The sequence below is a fragment of the Erinaceus europaeus genome, chromosome 13 (assembly GCF_950295315.1).
Source record: "Erinaceus europaeus chromosome 13, mEriEur2.1, whole genome shotgun sequence".
NCBI lineage: Eukaryota > Metazoa > Chordata > Mammalia > Eulipotyphla > Erinaceidae > Erinaceus > Erinaceus europaeus.
The window spans coordinates 43,186,487-43,209,017 of NC_080174.1; the positions used below are offsets into that span (position 1 = coordinate 43,186,487).

The window sequence follows — 22,531 nt, forward strand, 5'->3', positions numbered from 1 at the left end:
GTGGTTTTCTTAGGCATTTTTAACAGTATTTTAAAATATTTATTTATTTATTTTAATGAAGAGGGGGAGATAGACCGCTGCTCAGCTTGGGCTTATGGTGGTACTGGGTATGGAACTTGGAACCTCAGAGCCTCAGCATGACAGTCTTTTTTTAAAAAGATTTTATTTATTTATTAATGAGAAACATAGGAGGAGAGAGAAAGAAACAGGCATCAACCTGGTACATGTGCTGCCGGGGATCAAACTCAGGACCTCATGCTTGAGAGTCCAATGCTTTATCCACTGTGCCACCTCCCAGACCACTAGCATGACAGTCTTTTGCACAACCATTTTGCTGTCTCCAATAGCCCTTTTTAGGGATTAAAGAAAAGGTTTTGTTTGTTTGTATTTTTTTTAATTTCATAAATGTCACATACACAGAGAAAGGTCCAGAGCATATTTAAAGTTGGGGAGCTTATTGAAATTAGGGCCTTCATACTTGCAAGTCCAGGATTCTATCACTGTACTATCCTCTGGACTACTGTGCTGCTTGTTTTGTTTGTTTTAATTGTGAGAAAAGGACTAGAGATATAGCTCACTGGGTAGGGTGCTTGTATGGTCATGCCAAAGACCCAGGTTCAAACCCCAGAACCACATGGGAGGAGTCATGGCATGTAGGGCAGATCTGGTGCTGTGCTGTCTCTCTGAGTGTCTCTCTACCTGAATTAGAGAAAAAAGAAGAGATCACCAGAGGTTCAGGAGACCTGTTAGCCTCTCTTCCTCCTCAAACCCAAAAGGGCAGGACTGCAGAGATCCCTATTCTAACTGGGAGGATCATGAGAGAGTGGGGGCAGATATCTAGGGCAACTTCATTTTCATCCCATCCCGCCTCCACCGTGGGGGAGCATGGTGGCTGTGATTCCCTTGGAGCTTCTCGGGTGTCAGGTTCCTCCTCCAGGCCTCCTAAGTGGTTCTAAGATGAGAAGTTCACCGCACTTGAAGAACACGGGTTTGGGTCCCCGCGGGTAGGAGGCGGTCCCCTTTCCCTTCCGGCGGGGCGCGGCGGGGCGCGGCCGGGTGGGGCGGGGCGCGTAGCGGCCACTCGCTCTGCGCCCGGGAAGCTGCGCGCACCATGGAGCCGGTGTCTCTGCAGGACTTCGCGCGCGCCCTGGACCCCGCGTCCCTCCCGCGCGTGCTGCGGGTCTGCTCCGGGGTGTACTTCGGCGGTGAGTGGAGGGAGGACGGGCGCGCGGCCAGGCTCTCTCCCTGGGTGCAGGTGGGGTCGCTGCCCGGGCACCGGGATAATTGCTCCCTGGGTTTAAATCCCGACGCGGCCACTGCTCAAGCTGTGTGATTTGGGGTCACGTGACGCTTCTCTGGGCCTCAGCTTTTGCTTGGGTGGAATGGGATGGGGGTGCTGATTGCCCACCCTATCCCCATCCCGGGATGACGAGAAGAAATCGAAGAGCCAAACTGGGTGGACTCAACCCCGACTGCTGGCTGTCACATCGGACACTTCATTTTTAAGTGTCAGTTCAGCTCTCCCTTCTCAGCGTCCTCCCGCGCCCCCTCCTTGATGCCTTTCTGCTTGGCCTTCCATCTCTGATTTGCCCTGGACTTGGCACTGGACAGTACTTGACCTGACTGGCCCCTCAGCTCTCTGCTTAAATGACTCTTCCTCCTGGGAGTCTTCCTGACTACCTGCTGAGCGCCTCAGCCTCCCTCACCGTTGCTGCCTGGCACAGCAGGGGCTCAAGCACTAGTGATTAACAGAAAAGGGGGAAATAGACAGCGCCCTTCTTAGTACAAATTGATGCATCCTGTACCCTCTCTCTGACACAGCAGCTTCCTGTTACAGAGCCAGTCCTGGGGTCCCAAGTGGAGTCCCAGGACAAGGGGGAGATTCAGGGAAGATCACTCAGTGGATCTTACCTGCTTCTCTTGGGAATCTGAGGGCTCTGGGATCAAATTCAGGCTCCATCCTGCTTTCTGCAGGGGCCTGTGGTCACCGCCCCCTGTGCAGAGGTGCTCCCCACGTCCCTCCATCCCCTGCCTGCAGCATGCCTCACCTCAGTCAGCCTGATGGTGGGGTGGTGGGAAGCAGTGGACCGTAGCATAAGAAGCCTGGCAGATGCAGGCATGGAGAGACAGGTGCATGGTTGGGAGGTCCTGCTTTGCATAAAAGCCCTGAGTTCCAGTACTCCCTGCTATTATTTCGTTATCTGTGGCCACCATTCAGGCTCACGAGTCTGAGTTTCACAGTTTCCTTACTTAGGAAAGGGAAATAGTCTTTTACTCCAATCAGCTGTTCTTACCAGCCCTGGGATCCACCCCCAATGAAACTGTGGACACAGTTACCTGTTGTGTAAGCCAGAGTGCATTTTTCTGGGGAGAAGGAGTGAAATTCCCATCAGTTTCTTAGGGCTGGGGCTCTCCTGGGGATAGAGTGGAGGCTGGGGTCCTCAAGACTCACCTACCTCTCCCTTTCGGCCTGGCCTCCTCTTCCTGTGCCTTCTACATGAGCACTGTCTATACACACATTTTATTTACTTACTTTTAAAACCAGTTGTTCATTTTCTTTTAAAAAATATTTTATCTATTTATTTATTTTAATGAGAGAGAATAAGAGTACTGCTCAGCTCTGTTGTATGGTGGTACTGGAGATTGAACCTGGGACCTCAGAGTTCAGAGCCTCAGGTACAAAAGTCATTTGCATAACCATTATGCTGTCTCCCCAGCCCTCCACACACATTTAAATACATTAAGCCAGGAAAGCAGGGCTGCTGTACCTGAAGGTAGAGTCTCAGGACCCTGTGTGTTAAGCCTCCCTTAAAACAAATACCAGTTAGAAAGCATCATTCTGGCTTATGTGATGCCAGGGGTTGGATTTGGCATCTCATGTTTGAGAGTCCAGTCCTAGGTAATATGTCACCTCCCAGGCTGCTGGAGTGCTCTTACAGAAGAAAATGGGACTGGGAAAAACAAAAAAAAAACTAACAAAAATAAATAAATAAAATAAAACAACAAGGGTAACAAAAGGGAATAAATTAAAAAAGAAAGAAAGAAAGAAAAGAAAACAGGACTGGGAAATAGCATAGCGGTTTACAGGACAGACCTTCATGCCTGACGCTCCAGAGTCCCAGGTTCAGTTGCCAGCACCACCATATGCCAGAGGGGAGCAGTGCTCTGGTATAATCAATGAAGTGCCTCAGGTACACACACACCCAGGGTGGGTGTGACCCCTGAGGAGACCCTGAGTCTCTCCAGGCCTGACATTGCAGCTGTACAGTAAGGAAGTTGGGATCCACTCATTTGTGACTCTAATACAAGCTCGGAGGCCAGTCCTGTGTCGGCTGCAGTGATGCTGAGGTGGAGCAGTCTTGCCTGTGCCAGCTCAGCTTATGGGCACAGGGTGAGAAGAAAAGGACATAGAGGGAGTCGGGCGGTAGCACAGCGAGTTAAGCGCAAGGACCCGCGGAAGGATCCCGGTTCGAGCCCCTGGCTCCCCACCTGCAGGGGAGTCGCTTCATAGGCAGTGAAGCAGGTCTGCAGGTGTCTCTTTTTCTCTCCCCCTCTCTGTCTTCCCCTCCTCTCTCCATTTCTCTCTGTCCTACCCAACAACGATGACATCAATAACAGCAACAATAATAACTACAACAATAAAGCAACAAGGGCAACAAAAGGGAAAATAAATACATATTTTTTAAATTTTTTTTTTAAAAAAAGGACATAGCAAGCACAAATTGTGAACTCTGTGCTACCAGGGCACAGCTGAGCCAATGGTCCTCAGGTAGGGAGACAGGGAAGGGCAGTCCAGGCACGGGGTTGTGTACAAAGGCCTGGCACCATAAAGCTTGTTAGGGAAAAGGCACAGGCTGCCCACCATTTGGTTCAGGCCTTGCAGAACAGGAACTAGAGTCCATCTCTCCACAGGTTCCATCTATGAGATCTCTGGGAATGAGTGCTGCCTCTCCACGGGGGACCTGATCAAGGTCACTGAGGTTCGCCTCGAGAAGGTCGTCTGTGAGAACCCAGGGACAGGCCAGACCATGGAGCTCGCCCCCAACTTCCAGGGTAAGGCCTCTGTCCCTGCCCCCCACGCCCTTGTGCCCCCCGCTCCTAACACCTGGCTTGCTTGCTTGTTTGTGTACCCCCACATGCACTCCCAGCCCTCGCAGGGTGATGTACACAGCTTGTGTCTACCCTGCAGAACCTCCAGATGGGCCTGAACCTGGGGTGGCTGCCCCTCCCTCGCCATCTCTTGGTCTCCTCTGCAGCTTTGCTTGTTCCAGGTCTTTGTTCAGTGCCCCAATCTGTGTCTGCTCGTGCGCCACCTCCCCAAACATTGGTGCCCACTGTGTCCCAGGCCGTGTCAGGAGCACAGGGCTCAGGGTGGACCAGGTGCAGCTGTCTCGTGGTATTTGAAAGAGGGTAGTGGTGGATGCAGACACACAGCTGTGGTGTTGGCTCAGCAGTAGAGCACAGGACTTGCATGCATGAGGCTCCAGGTTCAATTCCCTGGCATCATATGTACTACTATATTTCTGTCTTTATCCTAAATCAATAAAACATAATTTTAAAAATATTAAAAGTACATACACATTTATTTACTAGTATTTTATACATTTATTTAAGAGAGACAGAAATGGAGAGGGAAGGGAGTTAGTGAAAGAGAAAGAGAGACACCTGCAACACTACTTCACAGCTCGTGAATTTTCCCTCCATGCAGGGGGAGACGGGGGCTTGAACTGGGGGCCCATGTGCATTGTAATATTCATGCTTTACCAGGTGTGTCACCACCCTACCCCTAAATGCATGTTTAGAAAAGGCTCTGCACAAGAGTAGCCTACCCAAGGCTCTCCACAGGTTCCCTGGAGGAGATGGCACCTGAATTGGAGGGAGGATCTTAGCTGGAGAGAGTGATATATGCACAGGCTGGTGCTCCAGAAACCCGAAACAGGCATGGTTATTCTGAGAAGCACATAGCTTGATGGGTCACGGGCCCTGGCACTTGTGCTGGCTGCTTGCATGGGCATCCCAGCTCTGTCAGCTCCAAGATGTGATCTCTCTGTGCCTCGACTTCTTCCTTACTAAGGGAGTTAGCAGGGTTTTGACATGAGGATTAGAAGAGTTACTGTAGGGGGAGTTGGGCTGTGGTGCAGTGGGTTAAGCGCACTTGGTGCAAAGCGTAAAGACCAGCGGAAGGATCTCGGTTTGAGCCCCCAGCTCCCCACCTGCAGAGGAGTCGCTTCACAGGTGGTGAAGCAGGTCTGCAGGTGTCTATCTTTCTCTCCCCTCTCTCTGTCTTCCCCCCCTCTCCATTTCTCTCTGACCTATCCAACAACGACATCAATAACTACAACAATGTTAAACAACAAGGGCAACAAAAGGGAAAATAAGTAAATAAATATTAAAAAGAAAATATCTTAAAAATAAAAGAAGAGTTACTGTATATGAAGTAACTAGAACAGGGCTGGCCACCAAGTAAGCGAGAACCTGGGGGCCATTTTGGTGTGACTGACTGTGGCTGCAGGAATGGGAGCTTGAGGGGCAGGTATTGGAGAGGCTGGAGGGAGCCAGCCCCTCGGGTAGGGGACCAGTGTGGGTTGGGCATGCATTTCTGGCTATTTTTAAAAATTGTTTATTTATTTACTTATTCCCTTTTATTGTCCTTGTTGTTTTATTGTTGTAGTTGTTGTTGTTATTGATGTCATTGTTGTAGGATAGGACAGAGAGAAATGGAGAGAGGAGGGGAAGACAGAAAGGGGGAGAGAAAGATAGACACCTGAAGACCTGCTTCATGGCTTGTGAAGCGACTTCCCTGCAGGTGGGGAGCTGGGAGCTGGAACTAGGATCCTTACACTGGTCCTTGCGCTTTGCGCCATGTGCAATTAACCCACTGAGCTACCACCCAACTCCCCATATCTGTCTATTTTTTTTTTCTTTTTTATTTAAGAAAGGATTAATTAACAAAACCATAGGGTAGGAGGGGTACAACCCCACACAATTCCCACCGCCCAATCTCCATATCCCACCCCCTCCCCCATAGCTTTCCCATTCTCTATCCCTCTGGGAGCATGGACCCAGGGTCATTGTGGGTTGCAGAAGGTAGAAGGTCTGGCTTCTGTAATTGCTTCCCCGCTGAACATGGGCGTTGACTGGTCGGTCCATACTCCCAGTCTGCCTCTCTCTTTCCCTAGTAGGGTGGGTCTCTGGGGAAGCTGAGCTCCAGGACACATTGGTGGGGTCTTCAATCCAGGGAAGTCTGGCCGGCATCCTGATGACACCTGGAACCTGGTGACTGAAAAGAGAGTTAACATACAAAGCCAAACAAATTGTTGAGCAATCATGGACCCAAAGCTTGGAAAAGTGGAGAGGAAGTATTAGGGAGGTACTCACTGCAAACTCTAGTGTACTTCTGCTTTCTTACTTTGGTGCCATACTCCAAACTCAGTCAATTTCTGCTTTGCGTTTCTACTTCTTTTTTTTTTTTACATGCATAACATTCCCCAGATTCCCATTTAACAATACAACCTCCACTATTTCATTCATCATCTTTCATGGACCTGTATTCTCCCCACCCACCCACCCACCCCAGAGTCTTTTACTTTGGTGTAATACTCCAATTCCATTTCAGGTTCGACTTGTGTTTTCTTTTCTAATCTTGTTTTTCAACTTCGGCCTGAGAGTGAGATCATCCCGTATTCATCCTTCTGTTTCTGACTTATTTCACTCAACATGATTTTTTCAAGGTCCATCCAAGATCGGTTGAAAGCGGTGAAGTCACCATTTTTTACAGCTGAGTAGTATTCCATTGTGTATATATACCACAACTTGCTCAGCCACTCATCTGTTGTTGGACACCTGGGTTGCTTCCAGGTTTTGGCTATTACAAATTGTGCTGCCAAGAACATATGTGTACACAGATCTTTTTGGATGGCTGTTTTGGGTTCCTTAGGATATATCCCCAGGAGGGGAATTGCAGGGTCATAGGGTAGGTCCATTTCTAGCCTTCTGAGAGTTCTCCAGACTGTTCTCCACAGAGGTTGGACCAATTGACATTCCCACCAGCAGTGCAGGAGGGTTCCTTTGACCCCACACCCTCTCCAGCATTTGCTGCTGTTACCTTTTCTGATGTGTGACATTCTCACAAGAGTGAAGTGATATCTCATTGTTGTCTTGATTTGCATTTCTCTGACAATCAGAGACTTCGAGCATTTTTTCATGTGTTTCTCGGCCTTTTGGATATCTTCTGTGGTGAATATTCTGTCCAAGTCCTCCCCCCATTTTTGGATGGGGTTATTTGTTGTCTTGTTGTTGAGTCTGGCAAGCTCTTTATATATGTTGGTTATTAAACTCTTATCTGATGTATGGCATGTAAAGATCTTCTCCCATTCTGTGAGGGGTCTCTTGATTTGGGTAGTGGTTTCTTTTGCTGTGAAGAAGCTTTTTAATTTGATGTAGTCCCATAGGTTTATACTTGCCTTAGTCTTCCTTGTAATTGGATTCGTTTCATTGAAAATGTCTTTAAAATTTATGCGGAAAAAAGTTCTTCCAATATTTTCCTCTAAGTATCTGATAGTTTCTGGTCTAACATCCAAGTCCTTGATCCACTTGGAATTTACTTTTGTATTTGGTGAAATACAGTGATTCAGTTTCATTCTTCTGCATGTTTCAACCCATTGTTTCCAACACCATTTGTTGAAGAGACTCTGCTTCCCCCATATAATAGTCTGGGCCCCTTTGTCAAAGATTAGATGTCCATAGGTGTGGGGCCTCATTTCTGGGCTCTCAATTCTATTCCACTGGTCAGTGTGTCTGTTCATGTTCCAGTACCAAGCAGTTTTGATGACAATGGCCCTATAATACAGTTTGAGATCTGGCAGTGTGATGCCTCCGGTTCTGTTCTTTTTTCTCAAGATCGTTTTGGCAATTCTAGGTCTTTTCTGGTTCCAGATAAACATTTGTAGCATTTGTTCTATTCTCCTAAAAAATGTGCTTGGGATCTTGATGGGGATAGCATTAAATTTGTAGATGGCTCTGGGTAATATATTCATTTTGATGATGTTAATTCTTCCAACCCATGAACATGGAATATCTTTCCACTTCTTTGTGTCTTTCTCAATTTCTTTGAGTAGTGACTCATAATTTTCAGTATACAAGTCTTTCACTTCTTTGGTTAGGTTTATTCCTAGATATTTTATAGTTTTTGTTGCTATAGAAAAAGGAACTGATTTCTGGATTTCAATTTCTTCTAACTTAGTGTTTGCATAGAGGAATGCCACTGACTTTTGAATGTTAATTTTATAGCCTGACACATTACTGTATTGCCTGATGATTTCCAAAAGCTTCTTGCTGGATTCCTTAGGTTTTTCCATGTATACTATCATGTCATCTGCAAATAAGGAGAGTTTGACTTCTTCTCTTCCAATCTGTATCCCTTTAATTCCTTGCTCCTGCCTGATTGCTATGGCAAGAACTTCCAACACTATGTTGAATAGTAACGGTGATAGTGGGCAGCCCTGTGTAGTACCTGATCTGAGGGGAAATGCTTCCAGTTTTTCACCATTGAGTATGATGTTGGCTGTAGGTTTGCTATATATAGACTCCACTATCTTCAGGAATTTTCCATCAATTCCTATTTTTTGTAGTGTTTTGATCATAAAGGGATGTTGTATTTTGTCAAAGGCTTTCTCTGCATCTATTGATATGACCATGTGGTTTTTGGTCTTGCTTTTGTTGATGTGGTGGATCACATTGATTGACTTACGTATATTAAACCAACCTTGCATGCCTGGGATAAACCCCACTTGGTCATGATGAACAATTTTTTTGATATACTGCTGTGTCCGGTTGGCTAGAATTTTGTTCAATATTTTCGCATCTATGTTCATCAGAGATATTGGTCTGTAGTTTTCTTTTTTGGTTGTGTCCCTGTCTGCTTGTGGTATCAGGGTGATGTTGGCTTCATAGAAGCTGGCAGGGAGTATTCCAGTTTCTTCAATCTTCTGGAAGACTTTTAAAAGTAGAGGTATTAGTTCTTCTTTGAAAGTTTTGTAGAATTCATTTGTAAAACCATCTGGTCCAGGACTTTTATTTTTGGGAAGATTTTTGATAACTGTTTCAATTTCATTAGCTGTGATGGGCCTGTTCATGTTATCCACTTCCTCTTTACTTAGTTTTGGAAGTTGGTAGGTATCTAGGAAATCATTCATTTCTTCCAGGTTCTCTAGCTTGGTGGCATATAGTTGTTGTTAGAAGCCTCGCATGATATGTTGAATTTCTGCAGTGTCTATTGTGATTTCTCCTCTTTCATTTACTATCCGATTTATTTGGGTCTTCTCCCTTTTTTGTTTTGTGAGTCTGGCTAAAGGTTTGTCGATTTTGTTTATTCTTTCGAAGAACCAACATTTACTTTCATTGATCTTTTGTATGGTTTTCCTATTCTCAATGTTATTTATTTCTGCCCTAACTTTAGTAATTTCTGTCCTTCTGGTTGCTTTAGGATTCCTTTGTTGTTCTTCTTCTAGGTCTTTGAGATGTGCAATCAGGCTGTTTATTTGTGCCTTTTCTTGTTTCCTAATGTGTGCTTGTATAGCTATGAACTTCCCTCTTAGGACTGCTTTAGCTGTGTCCCAAATATTTTGATAGCTTGTGTCTTCATTTTCATTGAACTCTCGAAACATTTTGATTTCTTCCTTGATTTCCTCTTTGACCCAGAAGTTGTTAAGAAGTGTACTGTTGAGCTTCCACATTTTGGCACTGTTACTAATCTTTTGTTGATTGTTAAATGTTAGTTTAATTCCACTGTGGTCTGAGAAGATGCTTGGGATGATTTCAGTGCTCTTGAATAGGCTGATGCTGTCTTTGTGGCCTAACGTATGGTCTATCCTTGAGAATGATCCATGTGGATTTGAGTAAAATGTGTATTCCAGTTTCTTGGGATGAATGACTCTGAAAATGTCCAATAGTTCTAGTTTATCTATCTCTTCATTTAGCTCCCTTATGTCTTTACTCATTTTCTGCCTGGATGATCTGTCAAGTTGAGATAGTGGGGTGTTGAAGTCCCCTACTATGATTGTGTTACTGTTAATATATTGTTGTAGCTCTTTCAGTAGAAGTTTGATGTATTTAGATGGCTTCTCATTGGGTGCATAGATATTAATAATTGTTAAGTCCTCTTGATTGACTGATCCTCTGAGCATTAAGTAGTGTCCATTCCTATCTTTTTTAATCTTATCTATTTTAAAGTCTATCATGTCAGATATGAGAATAGCTGTTCCTGCCCTTTTTTGTGGGCCATTGGCTTGAATGATAGTTTTCCATCCTTTCACTTTAAGTCTGTGTTTGTCTTGTTGAGTTAGGTGAGTTTCCTGTAGACAACATATTGTTGGGTTGTGTTTTCTGATCCATCTTCCTACTCTGTGTCTTTTAATAGGTGAATTCAGGCCATTGACATTTATTGATATCAAAGATTGAAGATATTTTAACGCCATTCTTGTAGAGTTTTAGAGTGTTTTGATATATGTCCTATTTGTGGTGGTCTGACTGTTTATAGGAGACCTTTCAGAACTTCTTTCAGGGCAGGCTTGGTGATGGTTGCTTCCTTCAACTGTTGCTTGTCTGAGAAGGTTTTGATGCTTCCATCTAGTCTGAATGACAATCTAGCAGGATATAGTATTCTTGGCTGAAAGCCTTTCTCATTGAGCATTCGATAGATATCTTGCCATTCTCTTCTGGCCTGTAGTGTTTGTATGGAGAAGTCTGCTGCTAATCTTATGGGTTTTCCTTTGTAGGTGACTCTTTGTTTTTCTCTTGCAGCCTTGAGGATCCTTTCTTTATCCTTATTCCTTTCCAATCTAAGTATGACATGTCTTGGTGTCTTTAGGTCTGGGTTAATTCTGTTTGGGACCCTCTGGGCTTCTTGAATCTTTATGTCTTTGGTGTTGTCTAGACTAGAGAAATTTTCAGCTATTATGGCCTGGAGAACGCTTTCTTCCTCCCCTTCTCTTTCTTCCTCTGGTAAGCCAATAATGCGTATATTGTTTCTTTTGAAGTCATCCCATAGGACTCTGTTGTTGTTTTCAGCATCTCTTAATCTCTTTTTGAGATCTCTTACTTCTTTTTTTGTTGTCTCTAATTCATCCTCAATTTTGCTAATTCTGTCTTCAGCCTCATTGATTCTATTCTCTCTGCCCTCTACTGCTTTCTGGAGTTCATCTATTTTGTTGCCCTGCTGTGATACTGTTTTAGCTTGTTCAGCTAGTTGCCTTCTTAGCTCAGAGATTTCAGCTTTCAGCTCTCTAATAACCATGAGATAATTAGAATTTTCTTCCATATTCTCATTTGTTGTTCCTGCATGTCTGATTACAATTTTTTCAAATTCTTTACTCACTTCTGTTATTATTTCCTTAGCTAATGTTTGGATGTTGAACTCGTTGTTTTGTGCTTCACCCTCTGGAGGACTTTTAGCTGGACTCTTGTCCTGGTTCGAGTCTCCAATATTTTTTCTTGTTGTTTTAACCATTTTAAATAAGTTAACAGTTTTTTCAATCCCTGAGTTGGAGTTCAGTGGTGTAAAAGCCTTTTTTTTTTCCCCTGTAGGCTATGGGAGCCTGAGGGCTTTTAAACTATCAATAGGCTTTTTAGCTTAATCACTGACTCCTGACCAAGAGATAAAGCAGGGTGTGGCAGAGATAATCCAGTGGTTATGCAAAGAGACTTTCACAGCCCCTCAGCTATGCCACCGAGGTATAGGTCTTCTGAGTTTCCCGGTTAGATCTCTGTACCCTGGTGTCCCTCCCTGTTGCTGCTCCAGATTCTGAGGGTAGTAGCAATGGAGACTCAGAGTTGCACTTGGTGAGTCTCTGGGGAGTCCTTTCCTCCCTTCAGCTGTCCCCTTGTTGGTGGAGCAGACTGAAGGTGGTGTCTCCACTGACAAACTGTCGAACTGTTAGCAGTCACTTAATCTCTCCTTAGGTCCCTCTCTCCTCTCTGTCACCAGCCACGCGTGTTTGTACTCACGGGTGATTTACTGGGTTTCTGTGGTCATTCTAGTCCTGTCTTGTTTCGGTCTGGGTGGTCTCCTTTGGTATTCCTAGTTGATCCGGGAGAGGAGAGGAGAGGAGAGAAAGCAATCTCCTCATATCTGTCTATTTTTAAGGCATTGACAAGATGTGGTGGTGGTGGTGGTGGTGTGTGTGTGTGTGGGGGGGTTAAATGTGGAAATGCTGTTTTCTTTAGTACTTTGAAGTTGTTCTTTTTCTGCCAGATCACTGTTTAGCTCCGGCTTATGGCGGTGCCAAAGATAGAACCTGAGACTTCAGTGCCTCCGGTGGGAAGTCTACTGTGAAAGCACTGTGCTGTCTTCTCCCTGGCCCTGAGGTTTATCTTTTCTTAAATAATAATCTTGTTCTTGAGATAACCTCGGTTTACAATACCACCCATGTTCAAGAGATACAATTCACACCTCTTCAGAATGTGTTACAACACCAGCCTGTCCCCAAAGACACCACCAGACCCACTCTGCCTTTGTACCACCACAGGCCCCTCTGCTGACTTCAGTTCTGCAGTCTGAGTCCAAAGACTTGTTTTCCTTTGACTTTGCTTGTTCCTTTTCTTTCGCTTATATTTTCTCTCCTTCCTTCCTTCCTCCCTTCCTTCTTTTTGTAGTTACGGGGGCCTTATGCATGCATGATTCTACTGTTCCTGGGTCAGTTTTTATTTGTTTGCTTGCTTCTTCATTTATTTTCCAGGGGTGGGGGCAGAGACACCATAGCACTGCTCCAACATTCCTGGAGCTTCATCTGATATGGTGAAACTCCAGTGTAGATTTGGGTCTTGATCTCAGGAACTCCTGCATGGTGACGTGGATGCTCTACTGTGCTACCCCCAGCCACCCTTCCTTTCTTTCTCCTATATAAGTGAGATCATTCAGTGTTTTTTCTCTCTCTCTCTCTGTATCCCTTTAGTATTTTTTTTTAATTTGATTAATTTAACGATAAATACAGAGAGAAAGGAAGGAAAAAAGGAAGGAAGAAGGGAAGTAGAAAGAGAGGGAAGGAAGGACTCTGCTTAGCTTTGGCTTATGGTGGTGCTGGGGATCGAACCTTTAGTATTTCTTTTTCTCTTTTTTTTTTTTTTTTTCTTGCCTCCAGAGTTATTGCTGGGGCTTGGTGCCTGCACTACAAATCCACTACTCCTGGAGGCCATTTTTTCACTTTTGTTGCCCTTGTTGTTTATTGTTGTTGTTGTTGTTATTACTATTGTTGTTATTGCTGTTGTTGTTGTTGGATAGGACAGAGAGAAATTGAGAGAGGAGGGGATGAAAGAGAGAGGGAGAGAAAGACATCTGCAGACCTGCTTCACTCCTCGTGAAGTGACGCCCCTGCAGGCGGGGAGCCCGGGGCTTGAACAGGGATCCTTACTCAGGTCAGTGTGATTTGCGCCATGTGCGCTTAGCCCACTGCGCTACTGCCTGACCCCCCACCTTCAGTATTTCTTACAGGACTGCTTTAGTGGTAGTGAACTTCCTTAACTGTTATTTGCCTGAAAAGCTCTTCATTCTCTCTCTTTTAAAATATTTAATTAATTTATTTATGAGCAAGATAGGAGGAGAGATTGAGAGAGAAAGAAGCAGACATTCACTCTGGTACATGTGCTGTCAGGGATTGAATTCAGGACCTCATGCTTGAGAGCCCAATGCTTTATCCACTGTGCCACCTCCCAGACCACTCTTCATCTCTTCTTCAGACATGGTGGATAACCTAGCAGGACAAGGGTGTCTTGGGTGGATTCCTTTCCATCCAAAACTTTGAATAAGTCCTGCCAGACCTTTCTAGCCTTTAGAGTTTTTGTTAGTCTTATAGGAGTCCTCTCATAAGTGACTTTCCTTTTGTGTGTGTGTGTGTGTGTGTGTCAGAGCACCACTGTTATGTGTCTATATATGCTTGAGTTTGGAACATTAGGGCTTCTTTTTAAAAATTTTTATATTTATTTATTTTCCCTTTTGTTTCCCTTGTTTTTTCATTGTTGTTGTTGTTATTATTGTAGTTGTTATTGGTGTCGTCATTGTCAGAACAGAGAGAAGTGGAGAGAGGAGGGGAAGACAGAGAGGGGGAGAGAAAGATAGACACCTGCAGACCTGCTTCACCGCCTGTGAAGGGACTCCCCTGCAGGTGGGGAGCTGGGGGCTCAAACAGGGATCCTTACGTTGGTCCTTGCACTTTGTGCCAATTGTGCTTAACCTGCTGTACTGCTGCCCAACTCCCAGGGCTTCTTTAATAAGACTTTCTATTTCCTTCTTCACGTTGGAGAAATGCTCAACCAATATATATTTTTTTCCAGTTAATCTTTCTTTTTTACCAGAGCATTGGTCAGCTGTGGCTTATGGTGGTGTGGGGGATTGAACCTGGGGCTTTGGAGCCTCAGACATGACAGTTTGTTTGCATAACCATTTTACTATCTATCCCCACCCTCCAGTTAATATTTCTTAAAACAAGAATTATTTTTTCTTTTTTCTCATCTATCCCAGCAGTCTTATGTGTATGATTTTCCTCTTGATGTTTTCTCAATGCTCTTATATTATCTTAATTTATTTTAATTAGTTTTTCTTTTGCTGATTGAGATAGTTTCCTTTAGCTGACTCTTTAGCTTCCTACTTCAACTTTTGGTTTCTTTCTTTCTTTTTCGTTTTGCCTCCAGGGTTATTGCTGGGACTCAGTGCCTGCACTATAAATCCACTGCTCCTGGAGGCCATTTTTCCCATTTTGTTGCCCTTGTTGTTGTTATTATTATTGTTGTTGCCATTGATGTTGTTGTTGCTGGATAGGACAGAGAAAAATGGAGAGAGGAGGGGAAGACAGAGAGGGGGAGAGAAAGATAGACACCTGCAGACCTGCTTCACTGCTTGTGAAGCGACTCCCCTGCAGGTGGGGAGCCGGGGGCTCAAACCAGGATCCTTAGGCCGGTCCCTGCACTTCCTTCCATGTGCCTTTAACCCTCTGCACTACCGCCCGGCCCCCTATGGGGGGGAGGGGGCAGCCCCAGCAGGTCATTAGGGTATCCTAGAGGAGGAGGGGTGTCGGTGAAGAATAAAGAATGAGAGACGAGTGAGTTGATGCTGAATCAAGCTCAAGCAGACATCTCTGTCATACTCGAGCAGAACTTTATTTTTATAGTTTCATAAGGCTTAGCTCATTAAAGCAAAAATCACCAAGATATAGATTACTAAAACAAAAATCACCAAGGCTTTGGTCACTAATACAAAAATCACCAAGGCTTTGATTATTAATACAAAAATCACCAAGTAAGAATAGCGCAGGTAGCAAACACCTCCTGCTTTGTGGAACATTCACATTCCAGGGGCACTTTCTTCCCTAGAGATCATATCACAGTTTCTGTGTCTTTTGTTATTCCTGTACCTGTGTGCTAGGCAGATGTCCTGTTGGTTAAGATTAATATTCTACCTGTATGTTTATGCCATCCTCTTGCTCCTATGCATCAGAAACCAATGGTTCATAGAAAGTTCAAGCTTTTTATATTTTTAGGGGATTTAAACAAATTGAACTGCCCATTTTTCATAAAATCTGTTCCATTGTTTGATCAAGGAGTTTTGTTTCGTTCCTTACTGAGAAGGCACCAAGGTGGTGCTGACCTGGCCAGCCTCTCCATAAAGTCAAGCTCTCTAACTGGAATCTATCTTCTGTGTATGCTCACTATGTGACCTAGGTTCTCATGTACTATTCCTGTATAAGGAAGTGGGAGCATAGTGGTGGGTGGTAGATTAAAAGGCCCATTATATCTAGGCGGGTATCATAACTTCCCATTTATTAATTATGCTATGTAAGGTGGCCCCTCCACTGTAGGAAGCACCAATCTTTCTCTGTATTTTAGGGGAAATACTAAAGAAAGTGGTGTAGACAAAGGGGAAAACATTTCTTCCTCTTGGAGTCTCCTGAAAAATTCTGCATTATTGGTATTGCTTGTTCTATGATGATCAGTCTTACAAGAGTGCAGTGCAGGTCTTGTCATTACTTTTGTTATTGGTCAGGCTCTAAGCCTGGCCATAGGTAAAGATTATTAAGACCACACAGAGCTTAATCCCAAACCTTATACATGGCAAAAGGCGAGATGGTTTCAGTTTGGCCTGGAGAGTCCAGCCATGCTCAACTTCCTGCAAAGCTGGTACTGTGTCAAGTAGCTTGCATGGCGGCACCTGTGGCAGCTCCCCCCCCCCCCCTTTGCTTTCTTTCTACTGGCATTCTTCTGCACATTTTTTTTAAATAGAGGTAGAGAGAGTGAAGCATCAAAGCTTTCTTAAATGTGGTGAGGGCCAGACTCAAATATGGGTTGTGCACATTGCAAAGCAGCACACTATCCAAGTGAGCTATTCCCGCAGCCCTGTACTGTATTGTTTAAAAGTTAGATACTAGGGAGTCGGGCAGTAGCGCAGCGGGTTAAGTGCACGTGGTGCAAAGCGTGAGGACCAACGTAAGGATCCTGGTTGGAGCCCCTGACTTCCCATCTGCTGGGGGGTTGCTTCACAGGCGGTGAAGCAGGTCTACAGGTGTCTATCTTCCTCTCCCCTTCTCTGTCTTCCCCTCCTCTCTCCATTTCTTTCTGTCCTATCCAACAACAATGACAACAGTAAAAGAACAAGGGCAACAAAAGGGAATAAATAAATATTTTTTTAAAGTTAGATACTGTACTTTTTATTGCTCTGATTTATTTTCTTATTGGGGGATTAATGGTTTACAGTAAATACAGTTGTTGATGCATGTGTAAAATTTCTCAGTTTTCTGCAAAGCACTCTCACCCCCAGCTTTGGTTCTTCTCCATCATCAGGCATCAGGACCATGAAAGTTCACCAACCCCACCCTGCTCCGTGTTCTTTAAAATGGTGCAATAAACCAAACCCAGTGCAAGGTCTACTTTATATTTCCCTTTTTTGTTCTTATTTCTCAACTTCCTATCAGTGATCCAATCTCCATCCTTCTCTTTCTGGTATATCTCACTTAACATGATTCCTTCAAGCCAAGATAAGGTGAAGAAGGTGAATTAATCATTCTTTTTTTTAAAAAAAATTATTTATTTATGTATTTCCTTTTGTTGTTCTTGTTTTATTGTTGTAGTTATTATTGTTGTCATTGTTGGATAGGACAGAGAGAAATGGAGAGAGGAGGGGAAGACAGAGAGGGAGAGAGAAAGACAGACACCTGCAGACCTACTTCACTGTCTGTGAAGTGACTCCCCTGCACGTGGGGAGCTGGGGGCTTGAACCGGGATCCTTACGATGGTCCTTGCGCTTTGCGCCACCTGCGCTTAACCTGCTGCGCTGCCACCTGACTCCCAAATTAATCATTCTTAATAGCTGAGTAGTATTCCATTGTGTATATATATCACAGCTTTCTTTGCCAGTAATCTATTGTTGGACACTTAGTTTGCTTCCAGATTTTAGCTATTACAAATTATGCTTCTATGAACATAGGTATGAACAGAGATCTTTTTGGATGTGTACATTTGATTCCTTAGGATATATCCTCAGGAGAGGAATTGTCAGGTCATAGGTTGATCCATTTCTAACCTTCTAAGAGTTCTCCAAACTGCTTTCTATAGGGGTTGGATCAATTTACACTACTACATCATTCTGATTTCTAGTATGGTTTTGATCTTGTTGAGGTTTTCTTCCATTGAACTTCTCATTTATTTTTAATTAATTGTTTTAATTTGATAAGACAGAAATTGAGAGGGGATGGAGAGAGAGAGGGAGAAAGAGAAACTTGCAGCCCTGTTTCACTATTGTGAAGCATCTCTACTGAGGTGAGGGCAGGATCCTTGCACATGGTAGTGTGTGCCCAGCCAGATGTGCCACCACCTGACCCCTCTGTACTTCTCACTTCTTTTTTTTAACTTAAAAAAAATATTTATTTATTCCCTTTTGTTGCCCTGGTTGTTTTATTGTTGTAGTTATTATTGTTGTTGTTATTGATATCATTGTTGTTGGATAGGACAGAGAGAAATGGAGAGAGGAGGGGAAGACAGAGAGGGGGAGAGAAAGACATCTGCAGACCTGCTTTACCACCGGTGAAGTGACTCCCCTGCACATGGGGAGCTGGGGGCTTGAACCAGGATCTTTGAGCTTTGCACCACCTGCACTTAGCCTGCTGTGTTATCGCCTGATTCCCTGTACTTCTCACTTTTTTTAAAAAAAATTATTTATTTATTCATGAGAAAGATAGGAGAAGAGAAAGAACCAGCCATCACTCTGGTACATGTGCTGCCGGGGATCGAACTCAGGACCTCATGCTTGAGAGTCTAGTTCCTTAGCCCACAGCGCCACCTCCCGGACCACACTTCTCACTTCTAAGAGCATCCTTAGACCATTACTTTGAAGTCTTCTTTAGGCAGTTCACATAGCTTTGTAGAGGTTGGAATTTTCTCCAAACTGCTATCTTGGCCTAATAGCTTGAGTAATTTCTTCTGTCTTCTCATCATATCTGGTGCTCTGTGAAGGTCTGAGCCAGGAAGTCTGTATTAGAGCAAGCCTGGGTAGTGAGCAGTGGTTCAGGGTTACAAATGTCTAGCTGAGGCTGCCACACTTAGTAGAAGGCAGAAGTTCGAGGTTATAAGTGCTCTGTGGGCTGGCTAGGAATAGAATCTGGCAAGCTGTAAGCCAGCAAGGGAGTGTCCTTCTTGGAATTAACCCTCAGGATCTGCTATTTTTTACTGCTCTGGGTTTTACTTTTTCAGATAGAGACAGAGACAGAAGGAAAGCTATTTTAGTGCTGAAGCTTCCCCTACTATGGTGGAAGATTAAGTTAGAACCTGGGCCATGGGCATAGCAAAGCAGGCACATTGTCCAGGTAAATTATCTTGTGAGTCCCTGGAGGCTGAATTTTGATATGGTGCCCTTGTAGGATGCTCCACAAGCTGTCAGAGTCATCAGGAGGACTACCACTATGATTTCCTTGTGGTTTGTAGCTTTTTTTTTTTGTCCAGGGTTATTGCTGGGGCTCTGTGCCAGTGTTAAGAATCCACTGCACAAGGACCCGGGTTCAAGCCCCTGGTCCCCACCTGCAGGGGGAAAGCTTCACAAAGGGTGAAGCAGTGTTGCAGGTGTCTCTCTGTCTCCTCTCTCTGTCTCCCCCTTCCTCTCAATTTCTGGGTGTCTCTATCAAATAAATAAAGATTAAAAATAAATAAATAAATAAAAGAATCCACTGCTCTTATAGATTTGTAGTACAGGCACCAAGCCCCAGCAATAACCCTGGAGGTAAAAAAAAAAAAAAAAAAAGAACCCACTGCTTTTGGAGGCCTTTTTTTTTTTTTAAAGAGAGAAATTGAGAGAGGAGGGGAAGATGGAGAGGGGGAAAGAAAGATAGACATCTGTGGACCTGCTTCACCACTTGTGAAGCAAACCCCCCTGCAGGTGGGGAGCCAGAGGCTCGAACCAGGATCATTGCGTGGTTCCTTGCACTTTGTACTATGTGCACTTAACCTGGTGTGCCACCACCCAACCCCTGGTTTATAGCTTTTAATTTCCTGTCGTTATAATATTGTAGGCACATGTTGTTTTCGACGGGTTATGTTGTTTTCGCCGGGCTGGCTTCACGGGCGGGTAACAGACGACCAGGGACTCATGGTTGAGCTGTAGGCAGTATCTCTTTATTCATGCAGAACGCAGCACAATCTAAGACGAGCTAAGTTAAACTCAAAGTACACAATGCTGTCTTTATATATACTTGCCAAGTAGGGTGGAAACAGGATGTGACATAGAGAGGGTGGAGAGAAAAGTGACTGGTGAAAATCAGAGTGTGACAAAGAAGGGGCAGAGCAGGCGAGAATCCTATCACTGAACCACAATGCCCTGGAGGGAGGGTGGAACTTGTTAACAGTGGTTATGTAAATAGAATAGTGTTAAGCAGGGGGGATTTAAACCAAATGAAACAGAAGGGGTCTCATGCATACCAACAGGCACACAGTTGTTAGAAGGTTGAGCTGTCATCTGGGGAGATAAAATAATGGTCATATAGAAGACTTTTATGCCTTAGGCTCCAAGCTCTTAAGTTTAATCCCCAGCACCACCATAAACCAGAGCTGAACAGTGCTCTGGTGTTTCTCTCTGTCTTTCAGCATCTCTCTCATTAAAATAAAATATTGTTTAAAAGGAGGTTGAGGTGCAGGGGGTAGGGTTTTGTTTGCCTGGTTACAGTTCTGTAACTTAATCTTTTTTATTTTTTATTTATCAAAAGGAAACATTGACTAAACCATAGGATAAGAGGGGTACAACTGTGGTCCAGGAGGTGGCACAGTGGTAAAGCTTTGGACTTTCAAGCATGAGGTCGTGAGTTCGATCCCCAGCAGCACATGTGCCAGAGTGATGTCTGGTTCCTTCTCTCTCCTCCTATCTTTCTTATAAATAAATAAAATATTTTTTTTAAAAAAAGAGGGGTACAACTTCACACAACTTCCACCACCAGAACTCTATCCCATCCCCTCCCCTGATAGCTTTCCTATTCTATAGATTTCCTCTGGGAGTATGGACCCAAGGTCATATGGGGTGAAGAAGGTGGAAAGTCTGGCTTCTGTAATTGCTTCCCCGCTGAACATGGGCGTTGACAGGTCGAGCCATACTCCCAGCCTGTCTCTCTTTTTTCCCTAGTGGGGAAGGGCTCTGGGGAATTGGAGCTCCAGGACACATTGGTGGGGTTGTCTGTCCAGGGAAGTCTGGTCAGCATCATGCTAGCATCTGGAACCTGGTGGCTGAAAAGAAAGTTAACATACAAAGCCAAACAACTTGTTGACCAGTCATGGACCTAAAGGCTGGAATAGTGCAGATGAAGAGTTGGGGAGGGTGTCTCTGTTTTGTACATAGCCAGTAGGCATATTGTAGTTATATTCCAAAGGGCCTCTGGCTATACTAGTTTTTTTTTTTTTTTTGCCTGAGCCTAAAATCTGATATGCAGGTGGATTCTAATTATGGTCTAGGGAGATGATGTCATGGCTGGAAGAAGGACCAGAAAGCTGGATCAGGGAAGAGAGTAGCTCCCAAATATGGGAAAGGTGTATAAGTATTGTTGATTGTAAACCCCATCGATTTGATGTGACCTAGGGCCCATATTCAGCTTGGGAGCCTATGTGACCTCTGCATCCCTGTAGATTTGAGCTCACATTCTGTGGTCATGAGTAGGAACGTTCCAAGCTGCCCCAATATCAGGACCCATCTTCCTCAGGTGTAGCATAGAGTATATATCCAACCTCCCTTTGGAGGATAGAACATTCTCTACCATTGTTGATCCAAGTTGAGGGCAAGGTCCTATGGGGGCCCACAAAGGGGTCTATTGTGTTGTTCCTGATATAAATGACAATGGAGAGAGGGATTTATTCGAGGTCTAGGCCCATCATGTCTGTTTGGGAATCTTAGGACTCCCTGATTGGGGCCCCAGCTAATAGGGTGGCCTGATAGTGACTAAAGAGTCATCGTTAAAGTATGCCAGTCTTTTGCCCTTATTCGGCTTTTGCAGTTCTTGCTTTTATGAGGTTAGTTTTGGAGTGAGTGAGAGAACTGTAATAGGAAGTAGGTGAGGAGGGTATCTAAGTCTTAAGTAGACACTATTTCATTATGAACTTGATACTGACTCACTACAGACTATTGTGTATTTTTGCTTTCAGGTATATATTTTGCCCTAATTTATGGATATATGCTCTATATGAACATATATGAACATATGCTGTATCTTCTGGGACCTGGTCTATATCTAGGTTTTGGGATTTTGTTAGGAAGTGAAACTCCTGGAATGGAATTAGAAAATACTATGAAAGGAAAGGTCTCACCCAAGTAATGAGGGTGAAGGGTTGGGGTTGACTTTCCATGCCTGACGTCTCTGGACACAGTCTGAAGTGAAGCATGCTGAGGTGTTACTTGTTGCGTTGATGTAACTTAATCTTTTCTGGACTGTGGTTCACTTGGCATAGGAGAGCTTTTTCCTTGGGGAAGGAATGGTTTCTCTCCTCTATGCCTAATGCCTGGGTCTGAGCTTGTTGTCTGTGGTGGATGCTTGGTGGAGCTTATTTCTTCATTCATTCATTCATTCATTCATTTTTAAAAGAGGTTTATTTATTTTTATTTATTTATTTTTGGGGTAGAGACAGCCAGAAATTGAGAGGGTAAAGGGAGATAGAGAGGGAGAGACAGAGAGACACCTGCAGCCTTGCTTCACTACTTGTGAAGCTTTCCCTTGCAGGTTGGGACCAGGGGCTTGAACCTGGGTCCTTGCACACTATAATGTGTGTGCTCAGTTAGGTGCGTCACCACCCACCCCCTTCATTCATTCATTCTTTTTTTTATTTTTAAATGTCTTTATTGGGGAATTAATGTTTTACGTTCAACAGTAAATACAATAGTTTGTACATGCATAACATTCCCCAGTTTCCCATATGATAATACAACCCCCACTAGGTCCTCTGTAATCCTTCTTGGACCTGTATTTTCCCCACCCACCCAACCCAGAGTCATTTACTTTGGTGCAATACGCCAATTCCATTTCAGGTT

The 22,531-nt window shown here is 44.1% G+C and overlaps 1 protein-coding gene across 2 annotated transcripts in view; it reads left to right on the forward strand.

Moving 5' to 3' along the window:
- Window positions 1-1,082: 1,082 nt before the first annotated feature.
- Window positions 1,083-22,531, forward strand: part of THEMIS2 (thymocyte selection associated family member 2) — a 35,327-nt gene continuing 13,878 nt past the window's right edge. For both annotated transcript variants that reach the window (XR_009553736.1, XM_060205658.1), the window contains exons 1-2: window positions 1,083-1,205; window positions 3,913-4,053. Coding sequence is in view for 1 of the 2 variants with exons in the window: in XM_060205658.1 (XP_060061641.1) it covers window positions 1,112-1,205; window positions 3,913-4,053 (235 nt within the window). In the remaining variant the exon portion in view is untranslated. The remainder of the gene's footprint in view (window positions 1,206-3,912; window positions 4,054-22,531) is intronic.